The 18,418-nt window shown below is 37.5% G+C and overlaps 1 protein-coding gene across 1 annotated transcript in view; it reads right to left on the bottom strand.

Annotated features, from left to right (window-relative positions):
• PKHD1L1 (PKHD1 like 1) overlaps positions 1–17,404 on the bottom strand; it is a 158,151-nt gene extending 140,747 nt beyond the window's left edge. Inside the window, exons 1-6 of the mRNA XM_042973164.1 lie at positions 17,332–17,404; positions 15,401–15,490; positions 6,080–6,224; positions 5,029–5,137; positions 3,936–3,993; positions 2,266–2,359 (exon numbers count right to left, since the gene is read on the bottom strand). Of these exons, the coding sequence (XP_042829098.1) occupies positions 2,266–2,359; positions 3,936–3,993; positions 5,029–5,137; positions 6,080–6,224; positions 15,401–15,490; positions 17,332–17,404 (569 nt within the window). The remainder of the gene's footprint in view (positions 1–2,265; positions 2,360–3,935; positions 3,994–5,028; positions 5,138–6,079; positions 6,225–15,400; positions 15,491–17,331) is intronic.
• Positions 17,405–18,418: the final 1,014 nt, after the last annotated feature.

The raw sequence follows: 18,418 nt of genomic DNA, 5'->3' as shown, positions 1-18,418 counted from the left end.
GCTATTGGAAGCCTGCAGGCATGACTGGTACTGTATTCTTTGCTGCACTCAGAACAAACCACCCAGCTTCCGTGCCAACAAATCCCAAATTCAAAGTAAGTGCAGATACAAACATGAACTCTTAAAGTTAGGACTTGAGTTTGCAGAGAACTTTACACTTTTTAATATACTCTTACACACTAATCTTTTATCATTACATTAGGTTTGTAATACAAGTACACTGAATTACTGTACCCAGTATGAGATTTATGGATTCATATTCTCCTTCTAACCTCCCACTTTATTGCATCTAAATAATAAATTTAGCAGCGAACACCTATAGGCACTTACTATGTTTAATCCTTACAACCATCTTATGGGTTAGTAACTATTACTCTTCCATTTTATAGATGAAAAAACTGAGGCAGGAAGGTTAAGTAGCTTGCTTAAGCGTACAGCCATAAGGAATAGATTCGGGATTCAAACCCAGGCAGTTGGACTCCAGCAGGTGCTCTTAACCATGCCCAGTGATTCCCACAGTGATCTGGATTTGCCTATCAGTGGGATTACTACCCTATTTGGCCTTAAATATATAAAATTTGTTCCATCTTATCTTTTATACCAAAATCTCCTTAGTGGGTACCAAGTCCGTTAGTTATTTGTGTGTCCTCTATAATTTGTACCTCGTCTGAGTTTGGAGATTAGGCTGAATTGACAAGACCTGTGAGAAGCAGAAGCAGCTTAAACACCTTGGTGTCTTGACTTCCTGCTCAGAACATGGCCACTGCTCTCTGCTAAGGGAATCAAGCCCAGTAAACTGCTTTGGGGGTACTTGGTGTCACAATTAAGATGGTAGAAATGAGATAGATGCAGTTCTAAGACCTTCTTCACCTCTCACATCAATAGATGTGTGAAAAGTTTTTCTACATTTATATATAGTATCTCAGGGTCTCCAGAATATAAAGACTAGGTAGCCTGATCTCTAGGTCGCTGCTGACTGCAGTCCTGTGATTTCATGAAATAATTTCTATCCATTCCCCTGTACTAAACACAAGAAATTTCAGCTACAATTGCGAAAAAAGGAATCTTCTTGAAGGTTAAGCTTTCTATTTCCTGGCATTATTATACGAAAGGATGACTTAGAAAATACCATCTAAGAATTAGAATATAAGCCATTCATGCATTCAACTATATGGAAGCAAACAAAATCTTTATGCTAAACTATCTATATAAAATGTTAAGTACTTTTTTCTCTATTTAGTACTTATTTTATTATATGTAAGGAAACAATATAAACATTTTCAGAGTATTACACATACACACAAATGTGATTTGAGTTCTACCTCACAGAATGCTACCTAAATTACCTTTGTTTCATTTAGTAAAACCTTTCAAATTACTTGCTTTACACAGTTATATACTCATATGTGTGTATACATATATATCACCTTTTCAGTATTTAAAAAAACCTCTAATTGCTGTATGAACTGTTATCTAATTTATTTATCCATTTTATACATGTATTCGATAAGCATGGAGCCTCTTCAAAGCCATAGTACTGATTCTGTACTTCCTTCTATAGCAAATGAAGAGGGCTTTATGTCTTCCAAGGCAGGACTGAAATAGGTGTAGCACACCTATGCTACAGAAAGATAATGCTAGTTTCTGGTCCAAAATGTGGACAATTATTTCTTGATATTAGGTAAGTAGCCAATATTACCATCTGGTCCATAGCTGGTAAACAGAGGAACCAGTGTTCAAATCCTACACTGTCACTTATAAGTTATTAACTATTTTCAGTTTCAGCACTTTCCCATGCACCATGGTGTAGAAGAAAAAGGGCCAAACTGCATGTTAGGAGGCTTCGGTTCCCCCCGTCTTCCCCCATCCCGCTGATCTTGACTAAGCTATAAACCTCCAAGCAACACAGCTACATATATACACAAATTGAGGCAGTTAGATTAGGTAACAAGTTATCCAGTAATAAAGTTCTATGACTAACTCAATTACTATTGAACTTGCCTCCATGTTCCTTCCATTAATAATATCCATCAAAGAAAAAAAAAGAGTTACATCAAACCAAAAAAGAATGGCATATTGGCCCTTTGCTTCCATGCTGATGGATGAATCACCTAATAATCTACTTTTCTTCCTATAATATGGCTGAAAATACACTGCTTAATCCCATCACATTGTAGTGATTTTAATATCATTGGACCCATTAATTTTGGAATATCACATCATGAAATACCATGATAAGCATATGTTTCCATATCAAAAGTTCACCTCAAAATCCTAACATTTTTCCCATTTGAGCTTAATGCAGTATTACTTCCGTAGACATCAGTGAAGATTCTGCCTTGGATAGTTATTAGTGTGCCTAAAACAAACAAACAAAAAAATCTGTGTAAGATTATCTATCCATACACCCATACACTTAATACCCAACATCAGAGGTATTCCCAATAAAACAGGCATCCAGATACTTATATCCCATGTTCATCACTATTGTTTACCATTGTTCTGAAAGTTCTAGCAAATACAATAAAACATGAGTATTTATGGTATTAAAGCACTATCTGTAAGTATTTATAGATACTATTTATTAAAGTATTTATTAAAGCAGTTTTTCATGAAAAACAGAATGAATTATTCAATAAATACTGCCTGGGTCATGAGTGACATATTTGAAAAAATAAATAAGATCTCTACCAAAAAAAAAAAATAAATCCTAAGAGAAATAAAAATTAAATATAAAACTAAAACCATAAAAACTCTTGAAAAATAAGTATAAATTTATAAAATATCTATATAATTTGGGGTGGTACAGCCTTCAACAGCATAAAATGAATGAAGAAATGACAATGGTTAAGAGCTATAGATTTAATTTAGAAAATAAAAAATGTCTTAATGACAGGAAAAACCATTAATGAAATTTAAAAGTAAATGGTAAATTAAAAAAAATACTTTCCACATAAAGATATATATATCTTTAAAATATAAAGAATTTTTGTAACTTAATATGGAAAAATTGACTAGCATTAAATTAAACCAATGTGATGAACAAGTAATTTATAAAAGAAGAAATACAAATGGTCAATAAATATACATAAATGAGTAATTTTTTTTTTATTTTTGTTTTACATTTATTTATTTTTTGAGAGACATAGAGAGACAGAGCACAGTTGGGGAGGGGCAGAGAGAGGAGACACAGAATCCGAAGCAGGCTCCAGGCTCCGAGCTGTCAGCACAGAGCCCGACGTGGGGCTTGAACTCACAAACTGAGAGATCATGACCTGAGCCGAAGTTGGACGTCCAACTGACTGAGCCATCCAGGCGCCCCATAAATGAGTAAATTTAACTGCATAAATCAAGAACTGGAAAAATTAGAAATAAGCTACTATATTTTTCATATAAATACTTGAAAAAAATTAGTACTTAAAATTGTCAAGAGTATAGAAAAGGGTATTTTCACATATTCCTGTTGGGATTATACACTGGTATAATTATAACTATAATGAAGTGGAAGCCAGCTAAATGTCCTATAGGGGTATAGTTAAATACTTTATAGCAGATTCATATGCACCCACTGAAAATCATTTTTGAGACAATATTGAGAGCTATTGTACAATCAGAAATGTGTTATTTAGGGCACCTGGATAGCTTAGTCGGTTTGGCGTTCAACTTGGTATTGGCTCAAGTCGTGATCTCACGGTTTGTGAGTCTGAGCCACGCGCTGGGCTCTGCACTGACAGTGAGAAGCCTGCTTAGGATTCTCCCTCTTCCTTTCTCTCGGCCCCTCCCGCACTCACACATGTGCACTCTCTCTCTCTCAAAATAAATAAATACTTTAATAAAAAAGATATTACTTATAAATTATCAGATATAATAATTTTATATACTAAAAATTAAAGACCACAAACCAAAAAAAATATTTCGGCTGTCTTATAACAGACCTGGAGTTCCAGATAAAGGTGTGATGCTCTTTATTGTTGGGGTTCTGAAACTTTTTGCCTGTAAAATAATACTGTCAATAAGCTAATATCTCTGCTCCTTACATTATTTACATTTAAACAATATCCATAATATGACTGACAAAATATATCTTTTTACATATAAGAAAATAAAGTTTAGAATATTATTCTGATGATTCAAGATCTTTTCCTTAGCCACTAAAAATCTTCTTTCATTTCAAAATGTTTTTAGCTTGGAATTTTCATATTCAATCATCCTTCGTTATCAGTGTAAGTCAAACCCTAGTAATAAGGTTCTCTGGTAACAACTTTTAGGAATTTGGTGAAATAAAATTACAGAAAGCCTCCTTTTATTTAAGCCAATGGAGAAAAAATAACAAAGCATATTTCATAAACAGAAGCAAAACCTGGCAAAAGTCCATCAAAGTAAGCTTTAGTAACTAAGCTAATGATAACTTTCTAGAGCAATGCAGGTATAATTCTTAAGAATTGTGACAAACATGATTGGAATTGGGAGAGAGCAGAAGTCCAGGGAGCCCACAAGGGTGATGGAAACTCTAATACTTTTGATAGACACACATAATTTTTAAAAATATATGGATTATCCTTAGAAGAGATGTATTATTGTAAATAGCTCTATATAGGGTAATTACATTTTGCATGACTTCTATGGTACGTGCAGTTATATTTCATCTCTTTACATTAGAAATTATAAAGAAAGGAAAAACAGGCTATTTAAAATGAAGGTGAATCCAATGACAATAAGAAAAGGAAAATCAAACTAAGAGTAGAAATGGAGAAAGAGAAAACAGAGTATGAGTGAGGAAACAATTTAAAGTTTAAAAGTTTAATTCAATAGTAAAATTAAAGAGGGAAACAAATAAATGATAAAAGAGATTCCACTACTATAGAAGATAATTAAAACTGAGTGAAGTTATCCTTAGCTACCTGCTAGTATATTTTTTAAATGTGGAAAAGATAACAATCTGTAAAATTAAAAAATAAAAGCCCAGTTCTGCAAGAGAGCAAGCACGAGATCGATTATCCGTTAAGCTAAAGAGGAGATCCCATGTACATTGAAGGTGCATGCCCAGCTGTCAAGGCGACCTCTGCAGGTATTACTTTCTGTAACAGGAACCCCATCCACACTGACTCTCACAGTGTAGGAACCTTCTGGCATTGCTCTGCAAAGCAAATGAAGAACATATAAGGAATGCAATGACCCTTTTATTTCATGTATACCATCAATAAAAAATACTGCCCCAGACTACAAGTCATTTTTGAAAACAAAGTGTCAAAAATTCTAATTGACGTACAGCTAAATTTCATTCTATATTATTAGAATTCCATTCTATATTATGGATAGAGGTCCATCCTGAACTCTGTACTGCAGATTCTAGCATCATGGACCTCAGGCAAATGCTTATTCTAAGTGCACTGGTGCTTACTGAGGAGGAAAACAAGTGTATTAACAAATGTAAGAATAATAACTTGAAACGCTATCATTGTCACCTTGGTACAGTTATGCTATGATTTGCTTTTTAAAAAGTTTGATCAAATTTCTAAGAAAGTTTTTGCTGCTGAAAAATAGCCAACAAGCTCAATGTAGATGAAATCCTCTAGAATACATGCTACCTGTCTTATTAGTAAAAGTTGCCATTTATAATGATTAATTTTTTCCTCTAAGTTGCTAATAACAAACATCATTTTGGGCTGATAGTAAAGAACTTGAAATGTCACTCTACAAAAGGATCATCTTTAATCTTAATGATTATGTCAAGACTTGGAACAAAATTAACCAAATCAGACAGGAAAGCATAATTTTGATATTTTGAGGAGCATCATTATGATTTAATAGTAGCCATTTATCTTCTAAAAGGGATCAACAATGATAAGATAATAGCTATAATAACCTGGGAGAAGATTTAGAATATATTTTATTGTGCCAATACGTGGAAAGAGCATTACAACTCAATATAATAAAGTTATAAAATAGTCTAAACTACATGAAATAAAGACAGCTGATCATCAGAAAATACTATTAATATCCAGATTATATAAAAAACTATATAAAACTAATATGTATATGAGAAAGATATTCTTATTAAAGGTAGTATAAAACATACCTAGTATAGCATGTAATTTGAGTTGAATGACTTGAATCCTTTTCTACATCACAAGAAAATGATTGGAAAGAGGAAACTAATTGCACACTGTTACCCAACTCAGCATTATCAGCTCCATAGTTAAACTGGTTTGCTTGAGCAAAACCTGGAAAGGTAAAAACACTGAATTATTATTAATGGAATTCTGTTTTCAAAGATCTAACAATTGTCATTCAGTACTGAATCATCAATAAATAATAAGGAATAGTACTAAAGTAAGCAGTTAACCTATTTTGTATTTATCCCAAGATTATAATCCTCCTTGGAAGCATAAAAAATTGCTTTCAATTCATTTCTCCACAAAACTAATGCTTGAGAACGTATTATTTGTTAGGCATGGAATTAAATAGCTTAGATTCCAGTGGTAGGGTGTGAAAGGCTGGAGAAAACAGACGTGCACCAATTGCTATATCTGCTGGGGATAACTGCTATGAAACCAAGCAGGCCTGATGGGGTAGGAAGAGTAGATGAGGCGAACACTATTTTATAAGGGATGGAATCTTTACTTTGAGTTCCTAAAAAGCAAAGTCTGAGGTGAGAACTTGCAAGCAAATGGTTTATTCAAGTGATGACCCCTTTGGGACAAAAGAATAAAACCTGAAGAAAGAAAACCTGAGCCAAAAGCACAGCTGGGGTTCAATCTTGCTGGAAACTTCCAAGGAAACTACAGACTACCTCTCGGAATCAAAGAATCAATGGCAAGAAACATCACTTCATCAAATCCTGTCCGCATTAGTTGAGAGTTCTCCCTGGGGGAAAAGGGTTTTTCCTGCACTTTCGGGCTGCACATATGTCCACATGCCATATGGATTCCAATGTCCCAAGTCATTGCATCAGTGAAGCCCTGGGACAATAGACAAAGACATGCTATGGGCACAGAAGGCAAGAGCTACAAGCATAGACTTTGTCAAAGTATATGAGGGACTATTTGCCATGGCTGTGGCTAGCATTAGAGGTGAGAACAAGAGGATGTGAAGCTCAGTGTAAAAGACACCTCTTACAGTCAACTCTTCACAACATATAGACATGCTTATGCCCCACATTTTAAGTACAATCCATTTTCAAGCCAAGAGCTCTGTTAAAGATTTAATACCAGAAGGTTAGTGGGGCAAGATACACGCCACACTAACACAATGGTTCCTGAGGCTATAATGAATACTCACCATACCCATTTTATTTTTTTTACCACACATAGATTTCCTTACCCTTAACCAGTACTTCAACTAATGGAGTGACACTATCCTTCATACTGAGGGTCTGAGCCCTTAATTGCCTTGCCCTTCTTAGGCTATGGTTACCACGATCGCCTATTCACAGTTATCACTGGACACAAGCCAAGAGATACTCCATTAATACCCTGAATTCCAGACATATTCCTCCCTATCTCCATTAGGGAAAGCAACCCTACCTCTCCATGATCATCAGTACTGATTATCTCTAGTAGTCTGCTAATTATGTTTGATGAATTCAAACAGATCAAGTAGTAGTGGTCGTTTCAGTTCAGTGGAAGCCATACAGGGATCCCTGGCAAAAGCATTCTCTAGGGGTGCCTGGATGGCTCAGTCAGTTAAGTGTCCAACTTTGGCTTAAGTCATGATCTCACAGTTCGTAAATTTGAGCCCCTCATTGGGCTCTCTGCTTTCAGCATGGAGCTCACTTCAGATCTTCTGTTTCCCTCTCTCCCTGTTCCTACCCCACCAGCTCATGTGCACACACTCTCTCTCTCTTAAAAAAAGAAAAAAAGAAAAAGAAAGAAAAAGCATTCTATAATCCAGCAGAATCTAAAACTGTAGGGACAGAAAGCACAGATTCAGTTTCCAGATCACTGGAAGCAATACTGACAGAGAGTAACCATTTTTTCCCAGCTCCAAGTATTCTGTCTCTTGGGAAACAGCAGCATGTTATCTGCCATGGCTCCATGCATATGGCATATGATGGAGGCTAGCATCTCACCCCACAGAACGTTGTTTCCTAGCTGGGATCTTTTATAGACCCCTTTTATAGCTGACTTATCTTTTATAGACCATTCCATCATTCTACTAGGCCACATCTTTCAGGGTAACACAGGTTTTGTGGTCATGTGCCAATAATTACAACTTTTTCACTATAAAATGTTTTCTTTGTTATGAGGCACTATTCTGTGGAATTTCATGGCAATAACTCAGACTCTGGAAGCTCTAAGATGGAACTGGCAGAGGCACTGTGGATAGAGAAGGCAAAATCTATATCCGAAGTGTCTGTTCCTGCAATAATGATCGTTGTTCTTTCCATGAAAGAAGGGGAGTAATGCAATCAACTTGTGACTAAATAGGTGGTGGACTTCTTGAGGGATGGACCCTATTGAGGGCTTAGTATTGGTCTCTGCTACTGGCAGGTCAGGTATTCAGCAACTGCAGCGAGCAGCTTAGCCTCGGGAAAAGGGAGTCCATGGTATTGGCCCATGGCCTTCACCTCATGGCCCCTCTGTTCATGGGCCCATTGCACAAGCACTGAGGTGGACAAAGAGAGAAGTTCCTGAATGAGTCACTCCATCAACGTGGTTGCTCTGTTTCCTCTGTGGGGGATCCTCTCTTGCAGGAACTAACTTGAGACATACAGATTTGCATACTTTGTGCTCATACCATGAGCCCCTTCACGTGCCTGTTTCCAAGACCTTCTTGTTTCTGATTTCAAACCCTGTTTCTGGGATATAGGAGGCATGTGACATAAATGGTCAAGAAAGCTTTTTGGAAGGAGTAAGCCAGGAGACTATCTATGGCGCATGCATTTTAGATAGAGGGAACATGATGTTCAGGGTCCTATACTGGGAACATGTTTCTGGACTCAAGAATTAGCAAGCACGGTTGGAGAAGTATGTGTGAGAAGAGTGGCAGGACATGGGACCAGAAGTTGAGGCATTTAGATTATTTTTATGAGTGAGAAAGCACTAGAGGCTTCATAGCAGAGGAGGGGCGTGATGTGACTTACATTTTCTAAGATTCACTAGCTTCTATTCTGAGAATATAGACGAGGGGCAGCAGTGAAGATGCTATTTCAGTGATCAATGGATAAATAATTGGCATGGGGTCAAGAGAATATTGGAGGACAATCAGTGAAGAGAAACTTATACCTTTCGGGGGTGTTTTACGGTACACAGAAGCAGAGACGTGGGTGGTAGCCAGAAGGGGGTTGTGGGGCAAGAGGAAACTTGATGATTTTGCTCTTGTTTTTTTTTAGGTTGGTGAAATAACAGTATGTTTGCATGCTAATGGGTGTGATTCAATAGAACCAGAGAAATAGATGATGTGAAACAGAGTAGAAAATTATTTTTTAATTGATGAAAATTATTTTAATCTTACTATAAATATGAAAATTCCAGACTAGATCTGGAAGTAGTTAAATATCCATTAAGTAATTTTATGCCACAGGTAAGTATTTTATATAGTTGGAATAACATTCAATTTTGAAAATAACCCAAGAAATAATATCTTTGGTTAAGATTAATTGGATAATGTTCTATTGATTAAGTCCTATAATTAAATATTCTTCTAATAAAAATGTTTAAAAGATACTTAGTATTCTAACATGCAGAGTGAATCTATGAATTTGTTAATGTTATAATATTTTCTGGAATAAAGTTAAGTTAGTAAATGAGCAGTAGTTGACCACTTCAAAATCTAAAATTCCTAAATTCTTAGTTTTAAAAAGTATGTGCGTTTTTAAATGTTATTTTTTTTTCTATCACAAGTGCTTAACATTAAAACAGCACTATTGCCAAATTGATGACTAATATTTTTTAATTATGAATTTTTTTCCTTTGCATACATGTCATTAATGTAAATTTATAAGTTATCTGAATTTCAGAACCTAATCACCTACATAGCATATTGTCCCACAGTACCATAATAAACTTAAAATCTGCAAGCCACGAAAAATATTAAACCCAAAGATGTAGATTTAACTCTAAATCCTGTGTATATATTACTAATGTTAGAAAAAATAAATATTAAGTACTTGCTTTAAATTGTCAGTAGTTTTGCAGCTTGTTTCAGAAAACAATCACTACTACCACAAGTGCTCACAATTAACAACCTTTAATAGTTTAAGTGGCTGAATTGGGGTTGACAGATATCTGTGGCGTGACTTCTTTTTAAAGTATTGAACATTTTCGGTGTTCTAAAAAGTCCATGAGAAAATATGAATATTGCCTTGTCTAAGGTAGGACTGGAAGTAGGACTACACTGTTCCAGAGGTTCATCAAATGCCAAAGCCCCAAAGCCCCAGCTCTGGTAAAGCTACATGTTAGACTATAGTGCTTTTATTTTTATTTTATTTTATTTTTTTAAGTTTATTTATTTGCAGAGAGAGAGAGAGAGAGAGAGAGACAGAGACAGAGACAGAGAGACAGAGAGAGAGAACGAGCAGGATAAGGGCAGACAGAGAAAAGAGAATTCCAAGCACACTTCGCAATGTCAGCGCAGAGTCCGATGCGGGGCTCAAACCCATGAACAGTGAAATCAGGACCCGAGCTGAGATCAAGAGTTGGGGTTTAACCTACTGAGCCACCCAGCTGCCCCAGGAGATAGCGCTTTTAAAGGAACCCTGACATCCTGGGTAAAATCCCAGCTCCACATGTCCTTGTTGTATGACTTTGGGCATTAGAATTTTAGACATAAACTCTCTCATTCTTAAGTCTCCTCATCAGAAAAATGAACATAATAACATACTTATTAGATTGTAGGAAGACTAACCAAGGATTGTATATATTGCTTAGCTTGGTGCTTGGCTCACATGTTAAGAGCTCAGATGATATTTGCTCTTATTATTGGTCACAAAAATCCTGAAGTTTAAGTTCAGTATTAATATTCCTTTTTATAAATAACACAGAACTAATAAGTGGGTGGTTAGGATTTGAATCTAATTGTAGATTGCAACCTGGCACACATGATATTGGGAGAAAAATAACATTAAAAAATGTTCATTACAAAGCTATTACCCATTACCATACATAACTTCCTCCAGACTCTATGTTCTTAGCTCTTCTCCTGTCCTTTAAACATAGAAAACATAAGCAGAACTCAACAAAGGGGAGGGATTTCAATAAATACCGCTTTCTTCCTCTAAGCATAAACCGTAAACAAACAGAACTTATCCAACATAGGCTAAAGTACAAATATAAGTATCAATTTAACATGTAAAAGATATCTGCATTGAATCTGAAGCTTTGATTCTAGGATGGCAGTTACTGCTAAAATGGAATTTTGAAAAGATACATGAAAACAGAGGAAAGCTAGCTACTTGAAAACGTGTTCTTTCCTTTTGCCAGCTAATGCTTATCTTTGGAGTTCCTGTTGAGTTTGAAATACACAGAAGGGCTGCTGGAAACTAACTAAAGCATGGAAAGTTTTACTAGTGGTGTGGTTCAGGATGTGATGCATGTATTTATTTTCCTATTAGGCACATGTCACATAATTGATATGGTAACACAGATCTGTTCATAAGCATTCTTAAGGCAAATACAATTGTAAAAAATAAAACCGACAAAAGAAGATATTGTTTGTTTTTTTTGCTTCGGAGTTGTTTTAATGTCATCTATATGCTTAATGTCACATTTATTTTTAATGTCATATATGTCATACATAAATTTTATACAGTATTTATGTCACATATATAGACATATCTCCCAGGAGTAAAATCTATAGGAAAGCATAGGCCAAATCTGTAAGATTTGTAAATATCCTCATAAATTCTCCTTAAAAAAACTATAGAAATATTTCTAATGTTTTAGCTAACTCCAAAGAGTTAAAAAGAATCCCCTCTGGAAAGAATTTCAGTATAAAAGTATAATTCTAAAAAATAATTGAGTATGAAGAAGATACCTCTGGAAGTACTCCAAAGCACAAAGATTACAGGAAGGGTTGGGTGTACCCTGGAAACAGAAAACGTTGAAGCTTCAGATGGAAATTCCTGGCATGTTGATGTATTTTTTTCTTTTGCAGAAAAACTGGAGATAAGACTTGCCAGGCACACAAACCTGGTTCTCCTGATAGCAGCCTGTGCTGCTATCATGGAAAATGTCAGTGTTGTTAAGGCCAGTAGTCGTTTTGCACAATGCAGGCTATTTGGGTTTCTCTAGTTAAAAACAAAGCAGAGTTGAAAGCATATAAACCTACTCCAAAGTTGTAACATTCAAAACAATGAGAAGGAAAGGTGCAGTGTGATGAAGGATGATTCCTAAAGAATGGAACCAAACCTATAACATAAATGCAAAAATAAAATAAAAATAATAAAAATAAAATAGCTCTAATTTACGGAACTGATAGTATCTATGGGTACCTTAGATACATCATCCTTTTCAATATTTACAACAGCCCCAACAGGTAGGAATTAATATCCCATGTTACTGATGAGGAAGCTGAGGCTTAGAGGAGTAACCAGCCCCAGTCACACAGTGGGAAGGGGCAGAGATGGGACAAAAGCCAGTCAGACTGGACCAAAAAGTCCCTGTGTTTTCATAACATTATAAAAACTATATAATTCAATACTTCGGTTAGACAAAAATATATGTAATAGGGAAATCTCTAGAAAAAAAAAGCCAAAAGTAAAATACTACTCCTTCCATCTTACTCACTTTCTTAAGAGAAATATTAAAAAAAGACGTTTGAGAAATACAAGGTATGAATATAAAGTAACAAGGCCAAGAAAGTTAGAAACACTCCAGAACTAATCAAAATGATAACACTCCTCATCAAAGTAGGCCTCCTAGACAGAGACACAATTATTTCCATGATCATGCCATTGCTCAAGACACTTTTACTTAGGGGTTTTTAAGCACCAGACTTCAGCTCAGGTCATGATCTCGTGGTTCGTGGGTTCAAGCCCCACGTTGGGCTCTGTGCTGACAGCTCAGAGCCTGGAGCCTGCTTCGGATTCTGTCTCCCTGTCTCTCTGCCCCTCCCCCACTAGCACTCTGTCTCACTCTCTCTCTCTTTCACAAATAAATAAATATTTCAAAAATATTTAAAACACTTTTACTTAGGCCACATAATTGTAAAATTATATCTTTGGCTCCTGAAGCCTAGCCTTTAGAACAAAGTAATGCAGCAGCAAATTTCTGCCTGCAGTGGTGAATATGATATGTGGAAATAGCCGTAAGTCACATGGATACACCAAAATATTAACAGTAGACCTTTCTAGATGGTGGAATTTCAGGAATTCACTTTCTAAGTCGAACATTTCTATAACATTTAATTTTCTCACCATGACTTTTACAAAAATAAAGTATTTATATAGTCATATGGGACCAACATTTAGGTAATCATCTAGCAGTGACAATTCCATTTAGAAAGTGTTCTTGTGTGATTAATAAATTAGGTCTGCATGCAATTCTAAACATGAAATATGGGCTAGAGAGCACTGATGGAGTATGTGTATGTAGTTCTTCAAAAAAGTTTGTTCAAGTAGCACATTCACTTAGCTTTGGAAGTCTGGTGTGTTTTGTAAATTCATTACATTGCTCTATACACATTCTGTATATATCATGGGCCCTGAAAACCTACATAAAACAGTATTTGGACTCAGCCTCTGAGAAAGATATATGCTAACACATTTTTAGTCACCTGCAGTACGTGGGTAAAGTAAGAAGAGGGAAGACAAATCAAGGTGGGGATGCAGGTATCTGCAGCTCAAATAGGATTTCACTATCCCATGATCCTCTATCTCTAGCAAGAGCATCCAGCAATGGAGACAGATGGGAAAACTAGAAATTCACCATGACACGAGTGGCACACAATACACTGTGACTCAGAAAGTCCATGTAAGAGCAAAGGTTACAGCTAAATTCATAAAGATGTTCTTCCAAAACACCTTAAGAATAGAATGTTTTGTTTTGTATTTATAACTAAGGGCCATCTGGGTCTACGTCCTTAATCTCAAAGAATGGTTTTTAGATCAGAAAAAGTTTAGGTCTCAAGGCAGAAAGAAATAGTTGAGTGGTGTTCTGTTCTGTTTTATTTTGTTGTGTTTTGCTTTGTTTTAGTCTGGGCATTTCTTTATGGCTTTGAAAACTCTGTTAAGAACCAAATAGCTTTCAAGCACATCTTAACAGCAATTTACAATACAAGGAAACTATGGATAAAGCCTCTTTTAAATTAGTCTTCAGCAAATACATTGGCTTTAGGTGTTTAGCTCTAAACAACAACAATCAAACGTTAGTCCAAAATATATTCTTCACAATTTAGAGGCATAAACCATTTTAAATATGTCATTGAGAGATCGAATTCTGCAGAAATGTTACTTAGAAGTATCGAAAGACATTTCAGTATGTATGACAGAATAATTAAATGTGTTGCTCTGTCCATTCTAACTCCCAAAGGTTCTCATTTGTCTTTTTATTTTAAAGACTAAATAATAGCTTTTTGTATTTTCAAAAATGCTTTTCTTTCCTATCCTTCAAAAATCCATGAACAGAATATTACTATTATTTAGAATGCAAAGGCCTTAGGACTAAAAGAACCATATATTTAATCTTAGGAACAGTTGTTCATTAAAGAAGTTCACCGATTGCCTACTATATTTCCACCCATGACCAGGCAAGGAGAAAATCATACATAACCCATGCTTTGATGAAGTATATGAAGGATTGGGTGGCAGGAGAAGCCATCCAAAGTTTTGCTTTTAATTGCCTTTCTGCCTTCATTAACATTCTAGTTATCCATCACAGCCTCTTATTAAACATTCTACTTCCCAAGCCCTCCAAATGTTATATTTGATAAAGATAAATGTTATTAGACCCATGAAGAACAAAGCAAATAACTGCAAAGGTGGATTCAAGATTTTCCTTTTGGGGGCACCTGGGTGGCTCAGTCAGCTGAGCGTCCAACTTTTGCTCAGGTAGCGATCTCACCATTCCTGAGTTGGAGCCCCACATTGGGCTCTCTGCTGTCAGTGAGGAGCCTGCTTTGGATCTTCTGTTCCCCTCTCTCTCTCTGCCCTTCCCCTGCTCATGCTTTCTCAAAAATGAATAAACATTTTTTAAAAAATGTTCCTTTCAGTTCAGTCATTATAATCCAGATCTTGGAAGTTAAATTAAGCAAGTAATTATAATATGAATTCAGATGATCAGGATGGTAGAGATTGTTGGGGATTTTGTTACTTGTCAAAGGGGTAGAGTTAATATTCTGGCCAAATGGAGAAACAACTCTTATGGATTTTTTTTTAAACCACAAATCTCTAAATGTGATATAGTCTTTAAAATGCTTCAACCTTGGCCAAAAAAAAAAAGAAAAAAAGAGGCAACCTTACCTTCTCCTTTGATAGTCAGCCTTGTCGCTCCATTTATGCTGCCATATTTAGGTATTATTTCTGTGACTTTGGGAATAATTTTGGAGCCACCTGAAAGATATTACAGTGCAGAAGTAAAAGCATCAAGTACTCATTTCAAGCATCAAATGGTACCACATATTACAATGTTAAAAGAAAAACATCATGAAGATACAGGACTGAAAGTAAATACACCCATATTCTATTTGTGGCTCTACTACTAACCAATGATTTGACAGAAACTAAGTCATTAACTTAATTAATACCCATTGGCTTTATGCAAAGTACTATCTTAGGTGCCACAAAGAGTGGGAATAATACATGATCATTCTCATCACTCTTACCTATCATATTACAAAAGATTTATTCCAACCCTTAATTTCATGTAGTGCTCACTAACTACAGTTCCATAACTACAGTTAGCAGCCCACACAGCAGCAGACAATGCTGCAGAAATAATACTGTGGAGAAACGGGTTGTTCGTTATAAGAGCACAGAAGAAGTGCAAAGCTGGGTCAATTGAAAGAATAGTCCAGGTACAAAAGGTAATGATATGTCTTAAGAAGAAATTGTTTTCTGTGACAGTGTAAGACTTTAGGGAAGATAATTTCTGGGATCTTTTCAGCCTCCTGATGATAGTAAGTTCTTACTCTAATGGTCCCTAACTCATTCAATGAATGGTGTAAGGTTCCTGGGGATATACAAATGTATTGACAGTCCCAACTTTCCAAAAGTTAGGATAGACAGCACAGAGTGACGGCACACAGAAGACAGCACAGGGGCCATGGGTGACTAAGAAGGGGCACTTCATCCACACTGCTTGGGTCATACTGGCTTCTTGAAAGAAGGGGCACCCCGGCTGCATCTTGCAGGGCCAATGTGAATAGCTGGCCTGGACCAAGTTTGGGAAAGATAAAGAGGTCTAGAAACAGGGAGGGGCCTCTGCATACACAAGGTCACTGAGTGGACTGCTTCTTTGGAGAACTGGAAGTATGCTTTAAAACAACTCAAAGATACACATTGGCTACAAGAGTTCGTTTTCTGCTTAAACTATACAAATCTGGTACTTATAAGATTCAGTAACAATTCTCAAAGTAGGTGGAAAAATTTAAGCGGAGACCAAAAAGAAAGGCCACACAAATTACTGTTTAAAATGGATATATGAGAAAAGGTTAAAGAAATTATAATCGTATAGTCCATTCTTGCATGCAAAAAGTTTAGTATGGACTTCAGATGTGTCTGTACTTTAGGTCTGACTTTGCCAAGAGCTCCAAGACTGATCCTGCTTCAGGCACATTTATAACTCCCACCAGCTCACAGCCAAGAGTAGGAAACTCCAGTAAGGACTCTGAACCCTATCTCCAAGACCGTGCTGCTCCTCACCTATCTCAGGTTCATCCTCCTGTTATCTCCACGGACAACTCCAATTTCTTATCTTATCATCTCTTCCAACTCTCTCCTGAGTATTACTTTGAAGGCACAGGGCAGCTGCCCCTGAAAGTGACTGACACCAGTCACAGAGATCCATTCCTGTCCTAAGGGGGGGGGGGGGGGGGGGGACTGCTCTCCATACCTTGGGGAAAAGGGACCCAAAAAGAGTGAGAAGAGAGAGGACTCAGACTGTGTCCCCCATCCCCACCCCCAGCCAAGTTTCAGTGTCTTTTTCAATGGAGTCACTTGGGGGTGGGGGCGGTGAGGTTCCATAATTCACGCAGGAACTCTTAAGACTTCAGAGCAATCCCTCTTCTCTTCTGTCTCTGTCTCTCTGTTAGGCCTGCCCTGCAGGTCCCAGGTCCGCAGGATCGCCATGCAGCAGCCTTGGCGCAGGGCTGGTGGCAGGCAGTCCCGCCTCTCCCACGCCACCCCTGGGATCAGGGGTTGCGTCTGCACGGACCGTGCCCGGGATGAGTTACCTGTGCGGGGGTCCGCGGCGCACAAGAGCAGCCCCCAGAGGCCCCAGGTTCCCAAGAGCCACAGGTGTCCCATCGCCGCGCCAGCCCCGCAGAGTCCGCGCGCGCCGCTCACTCGCAGCTGCAGCCAGTGTCGGGCTCGGGTCCGGGCGGAGACGCGCTCGCGCGCCACGCTCTTCCCACGCACGCAGACGAACTCAGCCACCCGAGGCCCGCCCCGCCCCGGGCCGTCCCGCCGCACCTCTGGGATTTGCACGCAGATACACTCCCCTGCGCGGGAGAACTGATCCCGCCCCGACCGGTCTGTGGTGATCAGACCTCCACAGGCAAACCTGGGTGCTGACGTCTGAAGGCTGTCCCCATGAGTGTAATGACTCCACTTCATCTGGCAACAGAGATCAATGGGCAAGTTTTCCATGAATCCTGCCCCACTCCCCACCCCCCTTCAATTCTAGGCCTACACACTTTCATTTGCCAGTCTGCTTTAATTATTATCACCAGGTGGGCCTAAAAGTCCACCTAATGCACAAACCCCACACGTTTTTCCCCCTTCACATTCATATAAATTAGTGCTGATCCTTTAATTGGCAATCATACTAATATGTATCGATTTCTCTGCATGTCCCAAACGCCATGCCCAGTGCTTTAGAGACTTCAACTCACAATAATCCCCAAAGGACTCTTACGATTACTATTAATGACAATTACTATTGTTATCCCCATTGTTCCAAGCTGTGGACTGAGGCACCAAACTTTGAGTGACTTGCCCAAGGCCACGTAGCTAAGTGCAGTGAGGACCCAAGCAGTGACTCCAGAACCAATGCACTTAACCCCTCCACTGCCCCCCAGTTTAGCACACCTCTAGTGAGGGTTTGCAATGCCTAGGACATACTCATCCTAAAAATTATTCATTATCTATCTGAAATTCACATTTAACTCAGTATCCTGTGTTTACTAAACCTGACTACTCTAGCTGGGAGGGAAGAGAGAAGAAATAGAAGCGAGAACTCTAAAATATGAAAAATAATAATATTAGGCCCTTGCTCTTCAAGAGTTTATACCTAGCTCATCGGGGGTTGAATGTTTTTGT

The sequence above is a fragment of the Panthera tigris genome, chromosome F2, assembly GCF_018350195.1.
Source record: "Panthera tigris isolate Pti1 chromosome F2, P.tigris_Pti1_mat1.1, whole genome shotgun sequence".
NCBI lineage: Eukaryota > Metazoa > Chordata > Mammalia > Carnivora > Felidae > Panthera > Panthera tigris.
The sequence above is the reverse complement of the archived record's forward strand: the minus strand, read 5'-3'. Positions and strand labels throughout refer to the sequence as shown.